The 26,406-nt window shown below is 41.4% G+C and overlaps 2 protein-coding genes across 8 annotated transcripts; both read left to right on the forward strand.

The window, feature by feature from the left end:
* Positions 1-4,962: 4,962 nt before the first annotated feature.
* Positions 4,963-12,913, forward strand: LOC146632730 (N-acetyltransferase 8-like). 6 transcript variants are annotated; one of them, XM_085353475.1, is made up of 3 exons: positions 4,963-5,037; positions 5,270-11,564; positions 11,940-12,913. In XM_085353475.1, the coding sequence occupies exon 3, from the start codon at positions 11,951-11,953 to the stop codon at positions 12,620-12,622; it is 672 nt and encodes a 223-aa protein (XP_085209601.1). In that variant the 5' UTR covers positions 4,963-5,037; positions 5,270-11,564; positions 11,940-11,950; the 3' UTR covers positions 12,623-12,913. The 6 variants fall into 6 exon arrangements, with proteins under 6 accessions (XP_085209601.1, XP_085209596.1, XP_085209602.1 ...); XM_085353470.1 differs by having other exon boundaries at positions 5,270-7,518; positions 11,483-12,913; XM_085353476.1 differs by having other exon boundaries at positions 5,270-7,518.
* Positions 12,914-17,006: 4,093 nt separating this feature from the next.
* Positions 17,007-22,416, forward strand: LOC146632731 (N-acetyltransferase 8-like). Of its 2 annotated transcripts, none has more exons than XM_085354631.1 (2): positions 17,007-17,524; positions 21,195-22,416. In XM_085354631.1, the coding sequence occupies exon 2, from the start codon at positions 21,206-21,208 to the stop codon at positions 21,875-21,877; it is 672 nt and encodes a 223-aa protein (XP_085210757.1). In that variant the 5' UTR covers positions 17,007-17,524; positions 21,195-21,205; the 3' UTR covers positions 21,878-22,416. The 2 variants fall into 2 exon arrangements, with proteins under 2 accessions (XP_085210757.1, XP_085210756.1); XM_085354630.1 differs by lacking the exon at positions 17,007-17,524 and adding an exon at positions 17,547-18,025.
* The last annotated feature ends 3,990 nt before the right edge of the window (positions 22,417-26,406 follow it).

Consider the following 26,406-nt stretch of genomic DNA (forward strand, 5'->3'; position numbering starts at 1 on the left):
TCAGTCACCTATAACATCTCAAAGTTTCTGGCTTTGATCCTCAACCCGCTGGTAGGCAGCTCTGAACACCACGTCCAGAAGACCTTGGATTTTGTTGAGAAGGTGAGAGATGTTATTATGGGGGCAGATGAAACAATGGTTTTGTACAATGTTACAATGACTCTTCACTTGTGTTCTAGTCACTGAAGCATTGGAGGTAGTCCGTAAGAGATTACAGGATGAGCCCAACTTCAGTAGCAGAACCACAGCACCGACCGGTTGTATTTGCTTTTGGAACTGTGTCTTAATTCCACCTATTTCACATACAAGGGTCAGTACTACAGGCAGAAACATGGGTGTGCCATGGGTTCCCCAGTTTCGCCCATTGTGGCCAATTTGTACATGGAAGAAATGGAAAAGAGGGCTTTGTTACACTGTTCCAAAAAATAGTAATGTCAAATTATTTTACTATGTATTTTACAGTTGTGTACTGTTTTTCTAGAATATCATTACATTTACATAAGTAGACTGTGATCTGACACGTCAAATGTAAAATAACATAACATCACTGTAAATGTAATGAAACACAATTTACTTGTTTTTTAAATATATTTTTTTGTACATATGCATATTTAGATTGTAAAAATACATCCAGAAATGTCTCCCATCATGCCTTGGGACATGTGCTGTTGTTTAGATGTTCTTGTTGTTTAGATGTACAGACAGAGGCTGAAGCTCTCCAAACCTGTCGTGAGGACAAAAAAACTGTGGAGCAACGAGGCTGTGGAGGAGCTTCGCACGTGTTTGGAGTCTACAGACTGGGACACATTGAAGGCTGCTTCTAACAGCTTGGACGAGTTTACGGACACTGTCACCTCCTATATCCACTTCTGTGAGGACAGCATTGTGCCATCACGCACCAGGGTGAGTTATAACAATGACAAACCCTGGTTTACTCCTAAACTCAAAAAGCTGTGGCTGGAAAAGAGAAAGGCGTTCAGAAGCGGAGACAGGGACTGCTACAGAGAGGCCAAGTACAGGTTCACTAAAGAAGTGGACATTGCTAAACATCAGCACTCTGAGAAGATGCAGCAGCAGATCTCAAAGAATGACTCGGCCTCTGTGTGGAAAGGTTTTAGGAATATCACAAACTACAAGCCTAAAACCCCCCACTCCACTGATGACGTGCTCTTGGCCAACACCCTTAACGACTTTTACTGCCGTTTTGACGAGCCATCAGGCAGCCTTCACACCTCCAACGGCCCCAACAATAGAGGCACTTTGGACACTAATTCCCCCACCTCTCCCCCCTCCATAGAGCCATCACCACCTTCAAACTGTTCACCTACAACACCCCCCTCCTCACCCCACACAAAAGAGGATTTCACACCACCTCCTCCCACCACAACTCTTCATATTCATGAAGCAGATGTGAGGAAGCAGTTTAAGAACCTGAATGCTCGGAAAGCTCCCGGCCCAGACGGTGTGTCTCCTGCCACCCTCAGACACTGTGCAAACGAGCTGGCCCCAGTGTTTTCTGGCATTTTCAACTCCTCACTGCAGGCATGTCATGTGCCTGCCTGCTTCAAGTCCTCTACCATAATCCCTGTCCCCAAGAAACCTAGGATCACTGGACTAAATGACTACAGACCCGTGGCTCTGACATCTGTGGTCATGAAGTCATTTGAGCGCCTAGTTCTCTCCCATCTCAAGACCCTCACGGCCCCCCTCCTGGACCCCCTGCAGTTTGCATACAGAGCCAACAGGTCTGTAGATGACGCCATCAACATGGCCCTACACTTCATCCTGCAGCATCTGGACTCCCCAGGAACCTACGCCAGGATCCTGTTTGTGGACTTCAGCTCTGCCTTCAACACCATCCTTCCAGACCATCTCTGAGGCAAGCTTTCCCAGATGAATGTGCCTGATCCCATCTGCCGGTGGATCACTGACTTCCTGACGGACAGGAAGCAGCATGTGAGGCTGGGAAAGAATGTCTCGGACTCCCGGACCATCAGCACCGGCTCCCCTCAGGGCTGTGTTCTTTCTCCTCTGCTCTTCTCCCTGTACACCAACTGCTGCACCTCCACCCACCAGTCTGTCAAGATAATCAAGTTTGCAGATGACACCACCGTTATTGGGCTCATCTCGGACGGGGATGAGTCTGCCTACAGGAGGGAGGTTGAACGTCTGGTGTCTTGGTGCAGCCACAACAACCTGGTGCTGAATGCCCAGAAGACAGTGGAGATTATTGTGGACTTCAGGAAGCACACAGCCCCACTCCCCCCCATCATCCTGACTGACACCCCCATCACCTCTGTGGACTCATTCCGCTTCCTGGGTACCACCATCACTCAGGACCTGAAGTGGGAGCCCACCATCACCTCCGTCATCAAGAAAGCCCAGCAGAGGATGTACTTCCTGAGGCAGCTGAAGAAATTCAACCTGCCAACACGGACGATGATGCAATTCTACACCGCAATCATCGAGTCCATCCTCACCTCCTCCATCACCGTGTGGTACGCTGGAGCCACTATCAGGGACAAACAGAGACTGCAGCGTGTTGTGCGCTCTGCTGAGAAGGTGATTGGCTGTAGACTCCCATCTCTGCAGGACCTGTACACCTCCAGGACATTGCGGCGTGCAGCTCGGATCTCAGCTGACCCTTCTCACCCTGGACACAGTCTGTTTGACCTGCTCCCCTCAGGCAGGAGGCTCCGGTCCATTCGCACCAGAACCTCTCGCCATAAGAACAGTTTCTTCCCCTCTGCTGTTGGACACATGAACAATAAACGTACGACTGTTCCCACCACTAACACATGACCCTACGCTGTGTTCACTGCATCATTCCATGTTTTGGCACTGATCACCACCTGCACTCATGTATATATCTTTCTACGTAGCACTTTTAATTCTTATTCTTACTTTTATTTTTTCATGTCTATTTAAGCGCAATTTATGACAGTATGTTTGCACAAGAATTTCACTCACATGTGCTGTACCAATGTACCTGCACATGTGATGTGACAATAAAAGTGATTTGATTTGATTTGATTTGAAGCACCGCAGCAATTTCCTAATGTTGTAAACCTGCTCAACATTTGGCAGTAAAACCCTTTCTGATTCTGATTGTTTTATTGTTTATGGTTGCGTTACTTTTAACTGTTATCTTGAATGTTGTGTTTACGCCGTGGTGCAGAGTCACTGACAGTTGTTGTTTTGCAGAGAGAGTGCTGTACCATGAGTGACTTCTGTTGTGCTGTTGTTGAACCTTGAGGCACATTGTAGCACCGGCAAAGGTTAGCTAGCCAATTTAGCTTCCACTTCCACCATTTGACTGCTCTCGGGTTTTATAGGTAGAAAGGTAGAAGCCTGGGGATGCTAGTGTTAATGACAACGTGTACAACCATTGGAGATGTGAGCAGGACAGACGGACGGGACAATTGACGGAAAACGTGTGGACTTTATACCAGTTTTTAAATTGTGTTGATAGGCCACGTAAAACCAGAGTTGTGATAAAAAAAAAAATGCAATGTTTGGTTTTCTTCCTGAATACTGTCGTTGTTTATATTTACTGCAGGAAGAAACGGTTAAATCGGCGTTTTATAAGAAAAAAGGCTCGAAAGCACTCTCCGCCTGTGAACAAAAACAAACCCCACCCCCCTCCGCCTTTCTTATTCGTCCAATCAAATTCGTCGACCAATCAAAAAATGATATGGCAACGTGGCATCTAGTTGTTAAGAAACGGGGGAAGTTTTAGGAGTGACTGCGGTGTTTTGAGATGTGAGAGATTTGCGACGTTTAGCGCAAATCTTGTGTCGTTAGTGTGTAGTGTAGTCAATAGTTTTGTTGTGTGTGTCAGAACAATGAGGCGACTGCTGAATGTTACAGACTGATACAGGAGTGATACATCTACTCTGTCAGGCCTGCAGGTATCAGGCTGTTGTTCTCCTTTATCTCATAATGGACAGGAATTATTTTTTGGAGTGGCACAAATAATTTGTGTGGCATCAGATTTGATGCAGAACAGCTGATTGTTCTGTAAATAGTTTGAAATGTTTATTTAAAAATGCCTTAAAAAAATAGCTGCAAAAAACTTTGTTTGCCAAACTCTGTTACTTTTTTGAAGAAGTAACTATATAATTAATTGGCCAGCATTGGTCATTATATACTGTATTTTGGAAACAGAGTTACAGACTCTCTCCCAGACCACAGACTCATAATACAAGTCAGAGCTTTATAAAAATAAAAAAAAAGTTGTGTTTTCGAAATTGGAGTTCAAGTTATTTTTACTTCCAATAGAGCTAACATACTACACAGGTCATGAACAAGATTTTTTTTACATTTTCATTGTAAATGGGCTAAAGCAGTTAATTAAAAGTAGTCTAACATAAATGTAAACGCTGTAATTTGATTATTTTAATAAACCATATAACTTGGATGGATTCGATGCTGGCGTGACCACAGTGCACACGTCTGATGTCGCTCACAGTGGTCCAAGGGATCGCTCAGGGAGTTTGTGTGTTCGCTCAGACACGTGAAAAATTAGAGGGAACATTGTTCATGAGTAAATCATATAAGGCTTACATGATTTACTCATGAAAGTGGCCACTTTCTCAATACTTTCATATATTGTTTTAGTAAGTGTCCAAAACACACACGTTTCATTTATATAACTTTTCAAGGGATCTTATATCTGTTTTCACTCTTGTATGCTTTTCATACAAGTTTCACACAAGACAGATACAAACTTTATAAGATTTATATATATCTTAAGCATATGGGTAGAGCCGGCTCCTTGAAGTGAATAACGGAAGCCGGCTCCTTATTGGGAGCCATGTGTTTTTTTTCTTTCTCTCACCCTCTCTCTTTCTTTTTTTTTACTTCACGCCGCTTGTGATTGGCCAATATGTGTTTGTGCCTTGTGTTTGCGCTGAGCAGAGGGGGAAGGGGTGGTAGTTACACTCACAGCAGCAGTAGCACATGAACAGTGCAGGAGGAAGAGAGAGAAAGAGAGCCAGGGGCAACAACAAGAGTCAACATTGACACGTTAGAAAGGTATAGTCAAGAAAATGAGTGACACCAAGAAAAGAAGCAAAATCTAGAATAATTTCAGTTTGGTTTGCAGTGTTTTGTGTTCTTCACTTTAAATTTGTTTAAAAGGAAAAAGTTGAAAGTTGAAATAGTTAAAAGTTGAATTGTAAATAGTTGTTTTTTGTGTTTTATAATTTGTTTTTTACATTTTATGTGGAATGAATAAATAAATCCATCCATCCACTTCTCCTTTCAGAGTCGCGGGAGCACTGGAGCCTGTGCCAGCTGTCTTAGGGTGAGAGGCAGGGTACACTCTGGACAGGTCGCCAGTCTGTCGCAGGGCTAACACACAGACAACCAATCACACTCACATTCACTCCCATGGGCAATTTAGTGTTTTCAGTTGACCTAACCCCAGCAGCCATAGCTGGAATGGCCAACGGGCATACCGGGCATTTGACCGGTGGGCCGATGGTGATTTTTCATTTTTATGGGCCGATGTTTTTTGTTTGTTTGTTTGTTTTTTGTAACAGCACAAACAATAAAAGGTGTTGGATTGGCCAGATGCTGGTCGATGTGTAAAAATAACTCAGTTGTTTGGTGGTGGCTATGGTGGAGCTTCCACAGAGGCAACAGGTGGATGAGGGAAAGTGGAGGCAGGAGGAGAGACCTGACGCGGCCGCCGGGCCGAGTATCAGGTGTACTGAACTTCAGGTAAGAAGTTATGACCTGCAGTCTATCTGGGTCAGATATAAACCAAGTTTAGGTGGAGTTTATTTTCGTTGTGCTGACTTTTTACAGTCAGTTACAATAACTCGTACTGCGCACTAGCTAGCATGACGGAGTTTCTATATAGCTGGGTGGGTGCTTTGATGTTACTAATAGTGAACTTTATTTTATTCATAAGGTTAGTAGTGTTGCCAACCGTCCCGTAAAAAACGGAATCGTCCCGTATTCAGAGAAAATATTACGCGTTTCGTTGAGAAAGAACACAGTTTGTCCTGTACTTCAGCTACAATGGAAAAGACACAAAGCTGGAGTTATTCTGTGTTTACACCGCACAGCTGCTGCTTCTTCTCTCATTCTCTCCCCCTCTTGTTGCTACTTCAATCATGAAACTGATCAATGATCAGCTGATCAGTTTTTCTCTCGTTTGTTTATCTCCCACTTTGCGCCAGAAACAGGAAACCAGCGGTTGTCGCGCTAAACAACAGCAGCACGTTTAAGCTTGATCAGCTGTTGTTAGAATTTATTTAATATTAATTTCTAGTTTTCAAGCTGCTGGTCATGATATCGGTTTGGATATATGGTGAGAGGAAAACATGAAGATGAAACCAGGAGATGTCCTTACTGAAACATCAGAGCTGAACAGGTGATGGAGAAACAGGTTTACCTTTTAGGTGACATGGATGAGTTGAAGGGAAGTTATGAACTGTTTCTGAGAGACAAATAACACCAGGATCCTTTGTAGCTGACAACTGGTAACTGCAGGGGCGGGTCTAGCAAAGTTTTGCCAGGGGGCCAGGTAGGGCATTAACAGGGAAAGGGGGGCACAAAGAAATACTTTTCTTTCTTCTTCTCATTTAAAATATCTCACTTTTATTAAATAATTATCTGAATCTTACAACCAAAGTTTTTATCTGAAGTAAAATGTATAGAAATCATACATATACCAACAAGACAGTGTACATCACTGTTACAACAGTGTTTGTTTTCATTCAAAGGCTCTATGGCTTTAATACCTGGTGGGCCGGTCTCTAGTCAAAATGCCGATTTTTTTGTCCCAGTCCAGCCCTGCCAGTAACTGCATGTCTTTGGACTGTGGGAGGAAGCCGGAGTGCCCTGGGAGAATAAAAATAATAGCCGATCTAGGAGAGAAGGACAACTGCTGCCTGATCCCTTATGTGTCAGAAGTATTGGAACAGTTGAGACACATTTTTTCTAAACACCATGGGCCAAAAATTGATCTACCCCAACGATCGGGTCCCCTGACACAAACAGAGTAATATAGTGCACGCTGTTAAGTGCAAGGAGGATTGTCATGATTTATACATTGGGCAAACTCTGGTATAGCAGCTGGCACAACACAGAAGACCTGACTAGTCGGGCCAGGACTTCACACTCTATTTCCTTCAACAGGCCAGGTGGACACTCTTTCAATGATGAGGATGTACACATCCTGGACAGGGAGGAACGCTGGTTTGAGCGAGGAGTCAAGGAGACCATTTATGTGAAAAGGGAAAGGCCATCTCTGAATCGCGGAAGGGGCCTAAGGGTGCCATCTTACAATGCTGGCCTCACAACCCATTGTTCATTCAGTGGGGTAGATTTAGTCATTGTGCAAATGTACTCTTTAGGTTGGGGAAACCTGCAGTCAGCTGAGATTAAAGAAATGACTTGGATGAGTGATGAAATGTTTCTCCCGCTTAAAGCGCTACATCCAGATGAACAGAATCAACGTCTTGGGATAAAGAAGTGACAGGAGAAGCAGCCTTCAGCCATACCGTGAGTGTTAATATCAGTGCACGACAACAACCAGTTTATTGAAGAACATTTGTGACATTAAAATAAGATTATTTTTAAACTATGCTGTCATATTACCTTAATAAGAACTTAGCTAGACAGCCAGATCCACATCTGAGTCTGACTAACAAGACAGGGGACGCAAAAATGAACACAATGCAAAAGACAAGTGATTGTTACAATTAAACAGGAAATCACTAACACGCAGAGAGAGAGAGACAGACAGACAGACAGACAGACACATGGACAAAATAAGAACTGCCTAAACTAAACAAGGACCAGAGAACTAAGAAAACTCAGAAGCATAACGAAATAACACACTCAGGAAATAAACCTAAATAAACCAGTCCAGAAATAACTAACAGTCTCATGCAAAGACAAAATACTGTCATGGCGACAGACCACTGTCAGACCACTGTCACCATGACCACATAACATTTTGAATAAGGTAAACTTGTAAAAATAAAAATAAAAATCCATAAAAGTCTTTTGTAAAACAGAAATTAAATGTAAAAATGTGTAATATGATTTTTAAAAGCAAGTCTATTTAGAGTTTTTTCCCCTTAAAGTCTTTTCTATGTTAAACCAAAATTCAAATAAAGCAGTAAAGGCTGTAACCTGAAAAATTCAGTTCTGAAAATACAGTTCCTTATAATAAATAAAATCTGAACAAATTATTAATTTAATTTGGATTTTATCAGTGTTGAACAAAAAGTGGACCTGAGACGGCATAAAATCAAAGTATCCAACAAATTTAAGTAATTCAATTTAGTGGTTGTACATGGAAGGTCAGTCAGCTTGACAAATAACAGTCAAAAAGCAAAGTTCAAAAAGAAGAAAACATTCATGTTAAAACAGCCAAAAATAGTTAAGATGTAACCACACAGTCAGTCTGTAATCTAAAGGATGAATACACAAACCATAAACTGAAATAACAGTTTTATAGCTACTGAACTTCACCTTTTTATGGTCACTGTGTTTATTTAACAAGGAACCTTGGAAGGTTGATTTAAATTAAATATTTCCTTCACTTACTAAAATCCTATGAGCAATGTGTCCCATACCAACATATTTGCCCCACGTTTGCCCTACGACAGCAATGACAGCAAAAACAAACCAAAACAAAACCCCCTCTCTATTGCCCCCTAGTGTCTGACTGCAGTGTAGATCATAACCTCACTGTGATTTTGGTTTCATTGCACTAGTTTTCTTATAAGTTTGTTTTTATCACTAACATAATATATTTACCCAGAATAGGGAAATCCCTCGGTTGTTAATTCAAGAAGTATTGTAGTTCAGACATTGCTTCTGCTTGTTTGATTGTATTAATGGAAGGATGCTAAGATGTGCAGCAGGAAGCCAAAGATGAGACACTGATACTGTTTATATTAGAAACAGAGAAAGGCCATGGAGCCAACCCTGCTGTTGTTCCTCACATCTCTGTGTGGTGTATTTCAAGCATCATCATACACGTAATAATGTTGGCCCCGTAATAATATTGAAACTGACCAATTCTACTGTCACGACATGATAACTTTACAATGCGGAGAAAAAAGAATGTTTCTTTTTATTTATAGTATGATGCGATTCCATACTAGATTATTGACGAATGTGAGTTGTTGTTATTCAGCCTGCTATGTGCCCCTTTTCAAAAGCTAGTTATACAATATATAAAACTCTTCCAAACTTCGACCCCCAAAAAACTGATGTCATGCTTTCTCCCAAAACTCATCAGTTTTCAACTCAGACTACAGTCCTACACACCAACACCCTCTATACCCCTCTATTAATTTACATATGAACAAAAAGCAAATACAAAAACCAACCCAAAGAGACTTTAAAGCGATCTCCGCATGATTCTACTGTAGAAACATGAACAGGTAGAAATGGAGCCTGCAAGTCTCTGTTTTTGTTACCTGCTGTATATTCAAATCAATTCAATTTTATTTATATAGTGCCAAATCCCAACAGCAGATTTATATTGTACAGTAGATACAGAGAAAAATCCAACAATCATATGACCCCCTATGAGCAAGCACTTTGGCGACAGTGGGAAGGAAAAACTCCCTTTTAACTGGAAGAAACCTCCGGCAGAACCAGGCTCAGGGAGGGCCGGGGCCATCTGCTGCAACCGGTTGGGGTGAGAGAAGGAAGACAGGATAAAAGACATGCTGTGGAAGAGAGACAGAGATTAATAACAGACATGATTCAATGCAGAGAGGTCTGTTAACACATAGTGAGTGAGAAAGGTGACTGGAAAGGAAAAACTCAATGCATCATGGGAATCCCCGGCAGCCTACGTCTATTGCAGCATAGCTAAGGGAGGATTCAGGGTCACCTGGTCCAGCCCTAACTATATGCTTTAGCAAAAAGGAAAGTTTTAAGCCTAATCTTAAAAGTAGAGAAAGTGTCTGGAAGCTGGTTCCACAGAAGAGGGGCCTGAAAACTGAAGGCTCTCCCTCCCATTCTACTTCTAAATACTCTAGGAACAACAAGCCTGCAGTGCGAAAGCGAAGTGCTCTAATAGGGTGATATGGTACTACAAGGTCCTTAAGACAGTGGTTCCCAAACTTTTTTTTGCTGCGCCCCCCTTTGTTTTACAAGAAAAATGTTCGCGCCCCCCTCGCGCGCGCACACGCACGCACGAACATATCCTCCAACCACACACACCCATATTTTTCTCCATTGCGGTTTATTTCACACCTCAAACATTTAGTAAACAGTTAAGCAAATACAAGTAATATGCAATAAATTGCAGGTGGTAAGGAAATAAACTACTAACTCTTTTAAGCTACGTCCGCACCTACACGGGTATTTTTGAAAACGCAGCTGTTTCGTCCACACGTAAACGGCGTTTGGAATCACTCCTTAAAACTCCCTTTTTTCGTTTACGTGTGGACGAGGAATACAGAGTTCATCACGCAACGTCAAAGGTATGTGCCTTTTTTCACGTCACGCTGTGCGCCACGTAATTGTTTACATGAGATGAATTGCAGAATGGGAGACAGAGACAAAATACTGTTAATCTGACAATCTTCAGGTTTTACGCGCAGTTACTGTCCCTCCATTTACAAAGGCAGAGGCGTCACGGTGTAATTATTTTACATGTAGTTGTTTTTTTTCCTGTGTAATAATATTCAACATTGCTATCAATAAAATTTTCAATCCCTCTGCAAAATGGGTTCAAAAACATAAACAACTGTTGGATGCTGTTTGTCCGTGATTTGTACAGGGGGAAGAAATCGTAGCAGGATCAGCCTGATGTTATTTGTATCCCGCTGTAACTTTACTGTGTAAAGAGCTAACATCTCCAAAATGTCAGGAGTAGTTAGTCATTACAACAAGTGTTTGTGAACTAAAAATCAAGAATGTGGGATACTGTTTGATTTGAAGAGCCCAGCGCTGCTCCTGACGAAGGAAAGACCAATTCTGCAGGGGAGACCTACCTTGGCACTTGTGCAGGTGAAACCAAAGGGAAGATATGCTTCACCATATTTTCTAGTCTTTGGCTTAGAATGAAGTTGGTTTGGAAACATATTTAGCTATGCTTCATCTCCTGATTTGCGTTTGTGGAGGCGCCCCGTGCTAGCAGTGTCCAAGCTTTGGTTTGATTTTTTTTCTCTTCCTTTTCATAGCGCCCCCCCTCCTAGGGGGCGGGCCCCACACTTTGGGAAGGTCTGCCTTAAGATATGATGTAATATATCCGCTCTGGCTGCTGCTGCTTGCTTTTACAGCTGGACTTTGAACCTAATCACCTCATCTAAGGATTATAAGTGCTGTAGGAGTCAAGCTGTGTTTTATTAACCAGCATAGTGTAACAGTTAGTGTAACAGTAGATGATGTTTAACACTTTTACAGCTGTACTTTGAACCGAATTATCCCATCGAAGTATTACATGGGCTGTGAGAGTCAAGCTTTTGTGCTGCTTTTGTGTTTTATTAACCAGTCTAGAAGTTGAGCTGATTCACAGTGTTGCTGCGCTTCTTCATTGTTTCGTGTGAACTCTTCTCCGTGAAGGATCAACCTGTGTAAGTTCACTAACGTAAAGCAGAGGTAATTGTGCGATTGTAATCTGGCTAGCAGACAAATTTATTACACAGCAACTCATATAGTCACTATAGTCACTTTTTTGTTTTTTAACCAGCAACAATTGCCTCAAGATAATTTGTATAATACAAGAGAGGTGATAGGATCTGGAAATTCCTTGTTTATGGTAGCTAAATGTTATATTAAACACAACCATAAACAGTGCTACACATAAGCAGACTTAATAAAATCAAATTAAATTACAAAAAAGGAAACTAAGTAAAAAACAATAAAAATAATTTTCCTTAAGGGTCATGCTTAGTAATGTAGTGTAAATAACAACAGCATTTCTCACTGTTTTATGATTTTCCTTGTAGTTACTTTCGTCATGCAGCTGGTGATCCGTCGGTACCGTCCTGCAGACAAGGACACAGTGCTCACCCTCTTCAGTACTGGCATCTTGGAGCATATCCGTCCATGTTTCTATAACGCCATGACCAGTCCCCTTTACCTCACCATCACCCCGACTCTGTGTGTTGTTGGTTATCTCCTTGGCTCTGTGTTTGGGGCTGTGCTGTTCCCAGCAGCTTGGGTAGGTCTCATCTACTGCTGCTGTCATGAAGTATATGCCACCTACGTCAGGTATAAACTTCGCACCGACATGCAGGACATCCCTGGGAACTTCCTCAGCAGACCTGATGACTGTTTCTGGGTGGCTGAGGCTGAGGTTGGAGCGAGAGCCCAGGTTGTTGGTATGGTGGCTGTGGTAGCTAAACACAGTGGGACAGAAAAGTATGGGGAAATGTTCAGAATGATCATTTTCCCACAGTATAGACGGATGGGCCTCGGCTTAAGGTTGACTCAGACTGCGGTTGGCTTCTGTAAAGAACGGGGCTTCTCCAAGGTGGTGTTGGAGACTAGCTCCACCCAAATGGCAGCTGTGGCCCTGTACAGCAAAGTGGGGTTTAACCGTGTCCAGTCTCATATCAAAGCACAGGCAGCTCATTGGATCATTTCACTGGCCAGGGTCACTATTATAAGGATGGAAAAATACTTGTAAATGTAAAATAACACTCATCAGCAATGTGTTGTTTTCATGCTTGGCTCCTCTTTAACAGTGGTTTAATATTTGGCAATGGTTAAACTTGACTGTAACCAAAACCCTCTGGTTTAGGTGTGAAAAAATGCCAAATTTGATGTACACTGTAGGACTCTATGAACAGATATGAATGTAAGGAGCAAGATGTTGTTACTAAAAACTTTCTGGTTTCCTCCTACTACACCATGATTCACTAACAGTTAATCCTTACAATGTGTACTTTTCAGTGATGATTTCACATAATCAGTTGTACTGACCACTTTTAACTGTTTTAATTAATAAATTATTTTTATTTAAAAAAAAAAAAAGAAAGTGAAAAAAAATACGTTTCAAAATCTCCGTATACGCCCACAGGCGTTAGTAGTTGTAACAAATAGTGTTTGAAAATTCATCATTCTTATTATGCGAGAGATAACGTCTAATGTATAATGTCTAAATGTTTTTCTATTAATTACCAATATTTGGAGAAACATTTTAAAATACAGTACACACAACATATTGTAAGCACATGATACAAAGTATGTAAAAATCTTAATAACAAGGATTTTAATTTGCTTATGAAATGAAGATTTGATTTTTAAATTCAGTATGTTGTACCCAAATCTATACTGTGGATATGGATGTGAACAGCAGAGGGCGCTATTGACCTGAGTAACACTGAAGCTCCTTTGATGAAAATAATTTATTTCTGATATTATACAGCATTCACTTCCTTTTCTACAAGGAAGTATTAGATGTTTAAAATATAACTGCACCATAAACAGTGCTGGAAAGTAAATACAGTACATTTGCTAATATGCCGTTTAAACTCAAGTTTTACATCTAGAATATGTTGTGATTGGCTATGATGCAGCATGTGAAACAATAACAAATGAGCTAGTGCACGGCAGTTCATGGGTAATCAAAATCGTTTGAAACTCACTGACTGCTGTAGATGCTGTGCATTAAAACTTCCAACATTTTAAAATATGATTTGATTTGTCATTTGTCACAATAGAAAGGAAAATAATAGTATCTCCTGTGAAAGTCCATTAATAATAACTTTGATTTGTATAGCGCCTTTCAAAAAACCCCAAGGATGCTTAGCTAAAAAGCTAGAGGTTGAAGGTTTTGTTGAAGAGATGAGGTTTGAGAAGTCCCATGGATGAGGACCGTAGCATCCGAGACTGTGTGTATGGTTCCAGGAGGTCAGAGACATATTGAGGTGCCAGGGCATTGAGGGATTTGTAAGTGAGAAGAAGAATCTCGTAAGTAATGTGTGACTTGACCGGAAGCCAGTGGAGATTAATGAGGGTGTGGGTAATATGTTCCCAGAGCTTAGTGCCTGTTAGAAGCCTTCCAGACTGTTAAAAGCCTTCTGGACATACTGGAGGCTATCCAGGGCTTTAGTGGAAATCCCAAACAGGACTGCATTTCAGTAGTCCAGCTTGGTGGTGACAAATGCATGGATGAGTCTCTGCTATAGAGTCAGTGAGTGATGCCCGAATTCAAGAGATGTTCATTAGGTGGAAAAAAGCTGCTTAGGTGACAGATTTGACATAAGCACGGAATGAAAGAGTGGAGTCTAAATTGACACCCAGATTGCAAACCTCAGAGGGAGGTTAAATAAGGAAGCCGTCTATGTCAATGCGTACAGTGGCTTGCAAAAGTATTCGGCCCCCTTGAACTTTCTCACATTTTGTCACATTACAGCCACAAACATGAATCAATTTTATTGGAATTCCACATGAAAGACCAACACAAAGTGGTGTACACGTGAGAAGTGGAACGAAAATCATACATGATTCCAAACATTTTTTACAAATAAATAACTGCAAAGTGGGGTGTGCGTAATTATTCAGCCCCCTTTGGTCTGAGTGCAGTCAGTTGCCCATAGACATTGCCTGATGAGTGCTAATGACTAGAGTGCACCTGTGTGTAATCTAATGTCAGTACAAATACAGCTGCTCTGTGACGGCCTCAGAGGTTGTCTAAGAGAATATTGGGAGCAACAACACCATGAAGTCCAAAGAACACACCAGACAGGTCAGGGATAAAGTTATTGAGAAATTTAATATAGCAGGCTTAGGCTACAAAAAGATTTCCCAAGCCTTGAACATCCCACGGAGCACTGTTCAAGCGATCATTCAGAAACGGAAGCGTGCACTGCACAAAGTTGGCCTTTATGGAAGAGTGGCAAGAAGAAAGCCATTGTTAACAGAAAACCATAAGAAGTCCCGTTTGCAGTTTGCCACAAGCCATGTGGGGGACACAGCAAACATGTGGTGCTCTGGTCAGATGAGACCATAATGGAACTTTTTGGCCAAAATGCAAAGCGCTATGTGTGGCGGAAAACTAACACTGCACATCACTCTGAACACACCATCCCCACTGTCAAATATGGTGGTGGCAGCATCATGTTCTGGGGGTGCTTCTCTTCAGCAGGGACAGGGAAGCTGGTCAGAGTTGATGGGAAGATGGATGGAGCCAAATAGAGGGCAATCTAGGAAGAAAACCTCTTGGAGTCTGCAAAAGACTTGAGACTGGGGCGGAGGTTCATCTTCCAGCAGGACAAGGACCTGAAAACTGCTGTTCACAAATGCTGTCCATCTAATCTGACTGAGCTGGAGCTGTATATATATATATATACATATAAATGGTAAATGGCCTGTATTTGTATAGCGCTTTACTAGTCCCTAAGGACCCTAAAGCGCTTTACATATCCAGTCATCCACCCATTCACACACACATTCACACACTGGTGATGGCAAGCTACATTGTAGCCACAGCCACCCTGGGGCGCACTGACAGAGGCGAGGCTGCCGGACACTGGCGCCACCGGGCCCTCTGACCACCACCAGTAGGCAACGGGTGAAGTGTCTTGCCCAAGGACACGACGGTGGCTGTCCAAGCCAGGGCTCGAACCGGCAACCTTCCGATTACAAGGCGAGCTCCCAGCTCTTGAGCCACGATCGCCCGTATATATATATATATATATATATATATATATATATATATATATATATATATATACACACACACACATATATATATATATATATATATATATATATATATATATATATATATATATATATATATATATATATATATATGTATGTGTGTGTGTGTGTGTGTGTGTGTGTATATATATATATATATACACACACACACACATATATATATATATATATACACATACGTGTGTATATATACACTCTGCAAAAGTTTTAGGCAGGTGTGAAAAAATGCTGTAAACAAAGAATGCTTTCAGAAATATAAATGATTGTTTATTGGCCCCAAATGTATTCTGCAGTAGGACGACGACCCCAGACATAAAGCCAAAGTCATTAAGAACTATCTTCAGTGTAAAGAAGAACAAGAAGTACTGGAATTGATGGTATGGCCCCCACAAAGCCTTGATCACAAAAACATTTAGTGTGACTGGGATTACATGAAGAGACAGAAGGATGTGAGGAAGGATGCATCCACAGAAGATCTGTGGGTAGTTCTCCAAAATGTTTGGAGCAACCTATCAGCCGAGTTCCTGTGGGCAAGTGTGCCCAGAAGAACTGATGCTGTTTTAAAGGCAAAAGGTGGTCACACCAAATATTGATTTGATTTAGATTTCTCTTTTGTTCATTCACTGCATTTTGTTGATTGATGAAAATAAATGATTGACACTTCTATTTTTGAAAGCATTCTTTGTTTACAGAATTTTTTCCTCACCTACATTAAAAATGTTTGCACAGCATAACCACTTTTGGGGTTGTTAATCATGAAAAGTAGTGTACAATGTCTGTAGACCGTACAGGTAATGTATTAGACATGTATTACTTTTCTTAAATTAATCACCTGCCAAAGAAAGTAGTTTGGTACACTATTTTTTTACATTACTTTCCTGTTACTCCATAAAATGGCCTGAAATGCACTGTCACATAATTACCAGATAACATTATAAACCTAAGGTTACAGTCCCACACACCAACATAAATCCTTATTCAAATGAGGACACATATAGAATCCCTTTTGCAGTGTTTATGAACACAAAGTTGACAACACAAAGCAAATATGAAAACCAGCCCGAAGAGACTGTAAAGCGATCTCCACATGATACTACTGTCGAAACATGAATTTTGATGTTTTATTCTTCCCACAGATAACAGAAGAATCTTTGTTACACAAGAAATGGCATAAGTGCAAATCCCTTTTTAGCAGATTATCTTTCTTTTTAATATACAACACTGGCAACTACGTTAACAGTGGACTATGCAGCTCACTTCATAAGTATAAATTAGGACTGAGATGACATGAGCCCCTCCTTTACGTTGGTTGCCAACCGCCGTTAAACACAAAGAAGAAGAAGAAGAAGCCATGAGCTGTATTTCAGTTTGTTGATGGTAACTCACAGAAATATTGATTGCGAGTTGTTCACACTGTCGCCAGCGTTCACATGCTCTCTGCAGATAGACTGGCCAGCCCCCAGATAGACTGCAAAAGCGCTACTCCCGCTGAACCATAATTTCCGCGATTTTTGACACTTCCGCGTTGCCTTCGTTTTTCGGCCCCGCAGGTTGTTGGAAGGTTGTGATTTCTGCAGGATAATGGCGTGGATTAGGAAAACTTTCTGCATGGTTGACTTTGTGTAACATTTTTGTGTAACAGTAGAGGATGTTTAACACTTTTACAGCTGTACTTTGAACCGAATCATCCCATCGAAGTATTACATGGGCTTTGAGAGTCAAGCCTTTGTGCTGCTTTTGTGTTTTATTAACCAGTCTAGAAGTTGAGCTGATTCACGGTGTTGCTGCGCTTCTTCATTGTTTCGTGTGAACTCTTCTCATGAAGGATCAACCTGTGCAAGTTCACTAACGTAAGGCAGAGGTAATTGTGCGATTGTAATATGGCTAGCAGACAAATGTGTTACACAGCAACTCATATAATCGCTTCTTGTTTCGTTTTTTTATTAAGTTGGGTAAGGTCTGTTAGAGAGCTGTTGATGGTGCACGAACGGGCCTGTGCTGTTGCTGAATGATAGTGATGTGCGGATCGATCCTGAAATATCGATTCCTCCGATACCAATCATTTATGTTCTAGAATCGATTCTCACATTAAAATATCGATATTTTAGTAATTTAGGGTAAATTTGTAGTTTATCATTAACAGGAACACAGTGGAAAGAAACTATAACATTCGGATTGTCTACATTCAAAGGAACTACTTCCTCTTCCGCCTTTCATAGTCATTTGCGAAATAGGCTGTCTGTTTCGCAGCCCCTTGGCGTGCGCACTCACAACGATGACTGAGCGTAATTGGAGTCATGTGCGAACCTATTTTACCTCCACAAAAACTGAGACGTGGTTTGCCATACATGTGGGAAAAAAGGTGAGGTGTTGTGGCCACACTAGGGAGACATTCAAAAATGCTGTTGGGGTGGGGATAAATACATTTTACAGTGTTTATTTATCGGATAAAATACGTTAAATGTCCGGATACAGCGGGGGTGTCCAAATTCAGAGGCTGCTTCCACCCGAGGACCCGGGCCTTCGCGGTCTAAAGAAAGACGGGTATACGGCACGAGCTCCCTCGGTGGAGTGAAACTGCCGTCTGCTCCTTGCTATCTAAAATATAACCGGACGCTGGCGTAAACTCTCGACCGTCTCACACTTCTGTTTAATCAGTTTTCAGTTTGACGTTTATTCAGCTGTGTGAAAACCCCGAGGAACCCTCCTGAGGGATTAATAAAGTTAAATTTTATTTAATCTAATCTAATAACTTTAATCTCAGCCAAACTGATTTACTCACGAACAAATAAAACACTGAAAAAGCCAAACAATAACATTTTTAAGTTATCTAAGTGACTTATATATCATGTTTAACCCAAGTAGCGAAAGACCGCGGGGGTTTGAAAACGATCAATCGCAAGGGTGTAGATTTGATTGTGGCATTGGTGGGGACGGATGATTCAACCACTGAACCCTGCCCCGTTTCTTATTTTTTCCTTTTTGTTTTTGCTTCTTGATAAAAGGAGAAATATACTTGCCTACATATGCTATTCTACATGCTTTTAAACCATTTAAAATTACAATTCATAGTTTTATATGTGAATTATATAATGTTAAATTACTATTAAACAAATGACTAAGTATTTTAGACTTTAGTTTACTTCAGTCATATTCCATATAAATCAGGTATCATACAAAAATAAAAATAGCTTCAAATACAGTCATGACAATAAAAGAATATGACTTTAAGGACTTAACAACATTGCTTCAGTTATAGTACACCAACATCTCTGACACATTAGCACTAAGGGAACACTGGATGACCTGGTGGGTTTTGTCCATAAAACTACTCGTCTAAGATTACCACAAAGTAAAAGATCTCTCAGCAACATTATGCAACATTTTAGGCACTATTGCCCTCTATCAGATCAGTGAGCTGAGATGTTTTATTCTAAACATGAACTACTGTTACAGCAACAGACATGGACTACATGCCCACACAACAAACACATGCCTGCTCCTCTCGTTAGCTGAAATGAACTGCTGGCATATTTGTTTTACATCTATACTGTCCAGTCTCTCCTGGTGGACATGGCATCACATTATTCATGGTTACATACAATTTTAGACTGATGTGGGCCAAGCCTAGCACCTACTTGCCAACCTTGAGACCTCAGAATTAGGGAGACATTCAAAGGGGCTGGGGGGAGGTATACATGTACATGTATATACAAAAAACTTTAATTTTACAGTGTTTATTTATCAGATAAAATAAGTTAAATGTCACCGTTATTATTGTCCGACCGTAAACAGGCCGGGGGGTGTCCAAATTCAGAGGCTGCGTCCACCTGAGGACCCGGGTGAGCCGGGTCCTCCGAAAGCCGGGTAGACCGGAAATGAGCGACTGTGAAATTGGACGGTCTAGCCTTCAGAATTACGTCACCTGCCGTCTGCTCCTTGCTGTCTAAAATATAACCGGACGCTGGCGTAGATGGTCGAATAAACTGCTGTTTTCACACAGCAGTTTATTCAGCTGTGTGAGAACCCGGAGGAATCATCCCGAGGGATTAATAAAGTTTTATTTAATCTAATTTAATCTAATAACTTTAATCTCAGCCAAACTCACCAACAAATAAAACACAACTAAAGCACTGAAAAAGGCCAAACGATAACATGTTTAAGTTATTTGACGTTTACACAGCTACATTCTCGCCTGAAAATGTGTTAAAAGTTTATTTTGCGACCCAGAAAGAGTAATAAGAGTAATATTAAAACTAAGTAGCTGCAGTAATAGTGGCCATTGTTGGAAACTGGAATTGGCTGGGCCAGTCTGGGATATGGTTTTCAGTTTTGTTGTCCGGGTGGAAAATCGGGAGAAACGCTGACAGATCGTTTTTCTCTTACTATTGGGTTTGTTTTTCTTTACTCGAAGAGATCAAATTATTGGTGGGGACAATTCAATAATCGCTGGATATTGGTGGGGACATGTCCCCTCCGTCCATGCCAAATCTACGCCCTTGGTCGATCGGCTCAGATATTTGAAGTTTGCACGGCTACATTCTCACCTGAAAATATGTTAAAAGTTTTTTTGCGACCCAGAAAGAGAAATAAGAGTAATATTAAAACTAAGTAGCTGCCGTCATTGTTCGAAACAAGTACTCTGATGTCCTGAAATCATTATGATGCTATAATTTGAGATACAATGAATAAAATAAGTTTTTGTACAAAGTACCGGTATCGGATCAGTATCGTCGATACCACCCTGAATATTACTTGGTATCGGATCGGAAAGGAAATCAGTGGTATCGCACATCACTACTGAATGAGTTGAGTATAACGTGAGTGAGTATAACATCAACAAAGCATTTTCATCCAGAGAACTGGCACTCCTTAGATCTTTTTCTTTTTTTCAGACCACCCTATGTAAACCTTGGAGATGGCTGTATAGGAACATCCTGTCGATCAGTAGTTTCTGCACCAACAACCTTGCCATGTTCAAAGTCACTCACATTACCTTTCTTCCCCATTCTGATGCTTGCTTTGAATATCAGCAGGATATTGTGAGCATGTTTACTTGCCAAATAGTTTTGAGTCACTGCCATGTGATTGGCTAAAAATGTATGTCAACAAGCAGTTGTATCACCTGTAATAAAGTGGCTGTTGGGTGTTGTTCTTACAATACATTGATTCCATTTTAAGATCGTAACATAAATAACTGAATCTGAAAGTCATGCCAAGCACAAAAACCTAATAGAGAGCTATTTAACCCAGTCAGTGTTGATCTCGTCGAAATGACGTTAATGCCATAACCGCATTAACGCGGCAAATCTCCGTCAGCAACTTAGCGCAGATCGCCCCGTGGCAGCTAAATGTTGTATTAAACACAACCATAAACAGTGCTACACATAAGCAGACTTAATAAAATCAAATTAAATTACAAAAAAGGAAACTAAGTAAAAAACTAAAAATAATTTTCCTTAAGGGTCATGCTTAGTAATGTAGTGTAAATAACAACAGCATTTCTCACTGTTTTATGATTTTCCTTGTAGTTACTTTCGTCATGCAGCTGGTGATCCGTCGGTACCGTCCTGCAGACAAGGACACAGTGCTCACCCTCTTCAGTACTGGCATCTTGGAGCATATCCGTCCATGTTTCTATAACGCCATGACCAGTCCCCTTTACCTCACCATCACCTCGACTCTGTGTGTTGTTGGTTATCTCCTTGGCTCTGTGTTTGGAGCTGTACTGTTCCCAGCAGCTTGGGTAGGTCTCATCTACTACTGCTGTCATGAAGTATATGCCACCGTCGTCAGGGTGAGACTTCGCAACGACATGCAGGACATCCCTGGGAATTTCCTCAGCAGACCTGATGACTGTTTCTGGGTGGCTGAGGCTGAGGTTGGAGCGAGAGCCCAGGTTGTTGGTATGGTGGCTGTGGTAGCTAAACACAGTGGGACAGAAAAGTATGGGGAAATGTTCAGAATGATCATTTTCCCACAGTATAGACGGATGGGCCTCGGCTTTAGGTTGACTCAGACCGCGGTTGACTTCTGTAAAGAACGGGGCTTCTCCAAGGTGGTGTTGCAGACTACCTCCACCCAAATGGCAGCCGTGGTTCTGTACAGCAAAGTGGGGTTTAACCGTGTCCTGTCTAATGTCAAAGGACTGGCAGCTCCCTGGATCATTTCACTGGCCAGGGTCACGATTATAAGGATGGAAAAATACTTGTAAATCAAAAATAACACTCATCAGCAGTGTGTTGTTTTCACGCTTGGCTCCTCTTTAACAGTGGTTTAATATTTGGCAATGGTTAAACTTGACTGTAACCAAAACGTTGTTCAGGTGTAACTTTGGAAAAAAATGCCAAATCTGTTATATACTTTAGGACAAAGCACTATGAACAGATCTGAAAGTAAGGAGCAAGATGTTGTTACTAAAACCTGGTTTCCTCTTTATAGAGTACTTTACATATTCTCTGACTACACCTTAAGCCCCCCAAAAATTGTCTGTTAACAACATAAGGCCAATTAGCAGCTCCAGTCCTGTGAACCAAGATTTAACAGTTAATCCTTACATTGTGTACTTTTCAGTGACGATTAGAATAACTTAATGTAATCAGATGTACTGACCACTTTCTGCTGTATTCATTTAAAAAAGAAAGAAAGAAATGTTTTAAAATGTCATAACTGAGAGACAGTTAACATATTGTAAGCACATGATACAAAGATACATGTCGTAATAATATTAATAATAAAACCATTAACTTTTAAAAGGCAAACGTAGAGAATTTATATGCATCAGAGTGGACTTAAAATTCTCATTAAACTCTTCCATTGTTTTACACCTTTTTTCCTTGATGTAATCAGGATAACTGAGATATTTGCTTATGAAATGAAGACATGATTATTAAGACTGATAATGTTGAAAATTAAATCACAAATCTAAATTCAGTATGTTGTGCCCCAGCCTGTACTGTAGATGTGAATGTGAACAGCAGAGGACACTATTGATCTAAGTAACACTGAAGCTCTTTTGATGAAAATCAGTATTTACTGATATTGTACTGTATTTACTTCCTTTTATACCAGAAAGTATTAGGAGTTTAAAATATGTGTGCACCAACAACAGTGCTGGGAAGTAAATACAGTACATTTTCTAATATGTTTTGTGAACACAAGTTTTATATCTAGAATATGTTGTGATAGACTGTGATGCAGAATATGAAACAATAACAGATGACCTAGTGCACAACCTTTCATGGGTAATGGTAGCAGTTTGAAACTCACTGACTGCTGTAGCTGGTGTTCATTACAACTTCCAACATTTTAAAAATTCTATGTGGTTTGATTTGTCATTTTTCAGACCAGAAAGGAAAAACATAGTATCTCCTGCAGTTAGCAAAAGACCACAAGGACTCCTCCCATTGTTTTTTGTGTTTTCCCATGCTGTACTGAAAACTAATTCCCCTCTAAGTGAAGCAAAATATGCATTTTTCTATGCTCAGGAGATACTTTGTTGTTCGTGTAAACACACTTTTGAGTTGTCTGCCTATTTTTCTAGTTTACCATTAGGGGGTGCCAAATATTTGAATCCTAAATAGAGTATCCTGGGCACGGTACAGTAAAATCAGAAATAGGGAAGGCGTGGTTTGTGTGATGGACCTCAGCTGTGGAGGTACCGTCCCCCGAACCCACTGCTCGATCCATCCCTTGCAGCTGAGCCACAAACCACACTCCACCACAGTGTTAAAACACTGAGGTCCTGGAGATGGCATGTCATCCTTGCCAGAGTCAAATGAAAGAAGAAAAAAAAAAGGCTGGTTGTATCTCCTGTAGCATTTAGAAACTGGAAACTATTACTACCAATTACTGTATCAATTGAAAAGTATTTTATGTGCAAAACTTATGCTAAACTGTAAGTCACAACCTTACCTGTAGACAAATTGGTATATGCAGGTAACTATGTTAGCAGCAAGATGCTTTAAATGGAAATTTGTCAGGCAAGAAGCAAAATGGCCTCTTGTTTCTTGGCTATGGATTAAACTGTAAACAACAAAACGAGTACTGAATCAGGGTTTAAAAAGAGCATCTCAGTCTGTAGTTTTACTCACTTGTGTACCTATCTTTGATCCTTCCAGATGGGTGTAACTCTAAGAGTGGTTAGGTAATTAATGTTGCTTTATTTTCTGTCTATAAACTAACTTACCAAACTTAAGAATTAAAATGACATTAAAAAGTAACAGAACAATTATACTCAACGTGTATTCATTAGATATATTAAATGTAATCATTGCAATTCAAACAGAGACTAATTTTGCATGTAAAATGAGAAGTAAGAGCTGGTGAGAGGTCGAAGCTAAACACATGACGATCTGTATGTTGCTTGTGCATATATCCCACATCAATAAATACTGGAAACAACAAAGGGAGTGGAAATTTCTAAGTATGTGAGGTATGTTGCATGTGTACAGTAGCATGCATGTGACTCCTGTTTCATCATATTTGACAGCAGCCATCTTGGGTCAGTATTTTACCGCTCTTCAAAGGACTTGTTTGTCCATTATTTGGTCTCTGTCAGAAGATAAATGTACGAAAAGTCACGTAAACCTGTTGACAGCACAAAATATCTAAAGAATTGCTTTGATTTACTCTGGTGCCACTTTGTCTGAAAAAATATTTGTTTCCCTCTGTTGTGACATTTTTGGTTACAGAAAGTCATTTCAACATAAGATGAGAGCAAATCAATATCACGTTTAGGCAGTCTGAGATATTGTGGAGATAAAATAAAGAGATAAAAAAATAAATAAAATAAAAATAAATACAAAATTATATATATATATATATATATATATATATATATATATATATAGCAGCTGGATAGCGTAGTGGTTAAACTACACGCCTTTGGAACAGAGGATCGCAAGTTCGATTCCTGCCTGGGGCGTCTGTATCCAGTAAGGGTCCTAAGGCTAGACCCCCTATGCTAAGCAAGCCTACCGCAGACATGAGCGAGACAGATAAATATGAAGGCATGCCGGCTCGGACGTCGCCCGGATCAACAAGGTCCGCGTCAGGTGTTGAGGAACCAGGGCACCCTGACGAAAAGTGGGCTACTGGAACAAGAAGGCATCGGTGGGCAAGGGACGAAAACAGGGCGTTGTTGGAATGCTACTACGCAAGTAACCCCGGCGGAAGGGGCTACATGAATAGGATGAGGGACCTATGGATTCTTCGATACCCAACATCCACAATGACGGCGAAACAACTAGTAGCTCAGTGTTCCAACATTCGAAAGAAGGGACTGCTCTCACAGCTAGAGATTGACGAGGTACAACACAAATGCTACGGCAAGGAGGAGTCAGGACGCCAGGTCAGGGGGGAGATATCATCACCCCCACCCAAGATTGGGTACATAGCCCCAAGTGCGATAGGAGAAGGATCGTTGAGTGCGAGAGGAACTGACCTGAAAAAATAGGATCATGGCCAAGCTTGAAACCTGGATCCCCCGTAGCCGGTTACCAAGATTACGTGAAGTACCCTCAGAAGGTCTGCTAGATGATGTTAATGCAGCACTACGGGCAATACCTACAACCACGATTACCGACACTAACAAGCTGATCTACAATACGGCAGCAGTGATCAGTGAGATGCTTGGCTACAAGTTGAACAGCCACAAGGGGCAGTACCCTCCATGGAGAAGGAGGCTAGAGGGCAAGATCAAAGTAGCACGGAGGGAGGTTAGCCAACTAACGGAGTTGCAGAAAGGTGCGACAAATAAGGTGCCTAAGAAATACAGCAAGCTGTCCATACCTGAGGCCTTGGAAACTGCCAAGCAAAGACTCACAGCCTTGGCCAGCCGCTTGAGGAGGTACACCAGAGAGATAGAAGGCAGGAGAATAAACCAGCTGTTCTCCACAGAACCAGCAAAGGTGTACTCTCAGTGGCAAGGGAACAATAAGAGAACAGCACCACCAAGGCTGGAGACGGAGCAATACTGGAAGAGCATATGGGAGAAGGATGCAACCCATGACGGCAATGCTCAGTGGCTAGTGGATCTGAGGGCAGACCACAGCGACCTCCCTGAACAGGGTCCAGTAACCATCACAGTGGCAGATATCCAAGAAAGGGTCTCCAGTATGAAGAGTTGGACAGCACCAGGGCCCGACATGGTTCACGCCTACTGGCTGAAGAAGCTGACTGCACTCCACGAGCGTCTGGCAGCACAAATGAACCAGCTGCTAGTTAACGAGAGACACCCGGAATGGCTAACTGAAGGCCGGACGGTCCTGATCCCCAAGGACCCCAAGAAGGGACCGGTCCCCTCCAACTACCGACCAATAACCTGCCTCAGTACTACATGGAAGCTCCTGTCAGGCATCATATCGGCTAAGATGAACAGGCACATGGGTCAATACATGAGCGGGACACAGAAAGGAATTGGCAAGAATACCAGAGGTGCAAAACACCAGCTACTGGTAGACAGAACAATCAGCCGAGACTGCAAGACCAGACTGACCAACCTGTGCACTGCCTGGATTGATTACAAGAAGGCCTATGACTCAATGCCCCACAGCTGGATACTGGAATGCCTAGAATTGTACAAGATCAATGGGACCCTAAGAGCCTTCATCAGGAACTCAATGGGGATGTGGCATACAACACTAGAGGCCAACTCCAAGCCCATAGCACAAGTTACCATCAAGTGCGGGATCTACCAAGGAGATGCTCTGTCCCCACTGCTGTTCTGCATAGGCCTGAACC

This window comes from Diplotaxodon limnothrissa, linkage group LG5 (assembly GCF_057381915.1).
Source record: "Diplotaxodon limnothrissa isolate DT_005_m linkage group LG5, D_limnothrissa_male_GT1.1, whole genome shotgun sequence".
Lineage (NCBI taxonomy): Eukaryota > Metazoa > Chordata > Actinopteri > Cichliformes > Cichlidae > Diplotaxodon > Diplotaxodon limnothrissa.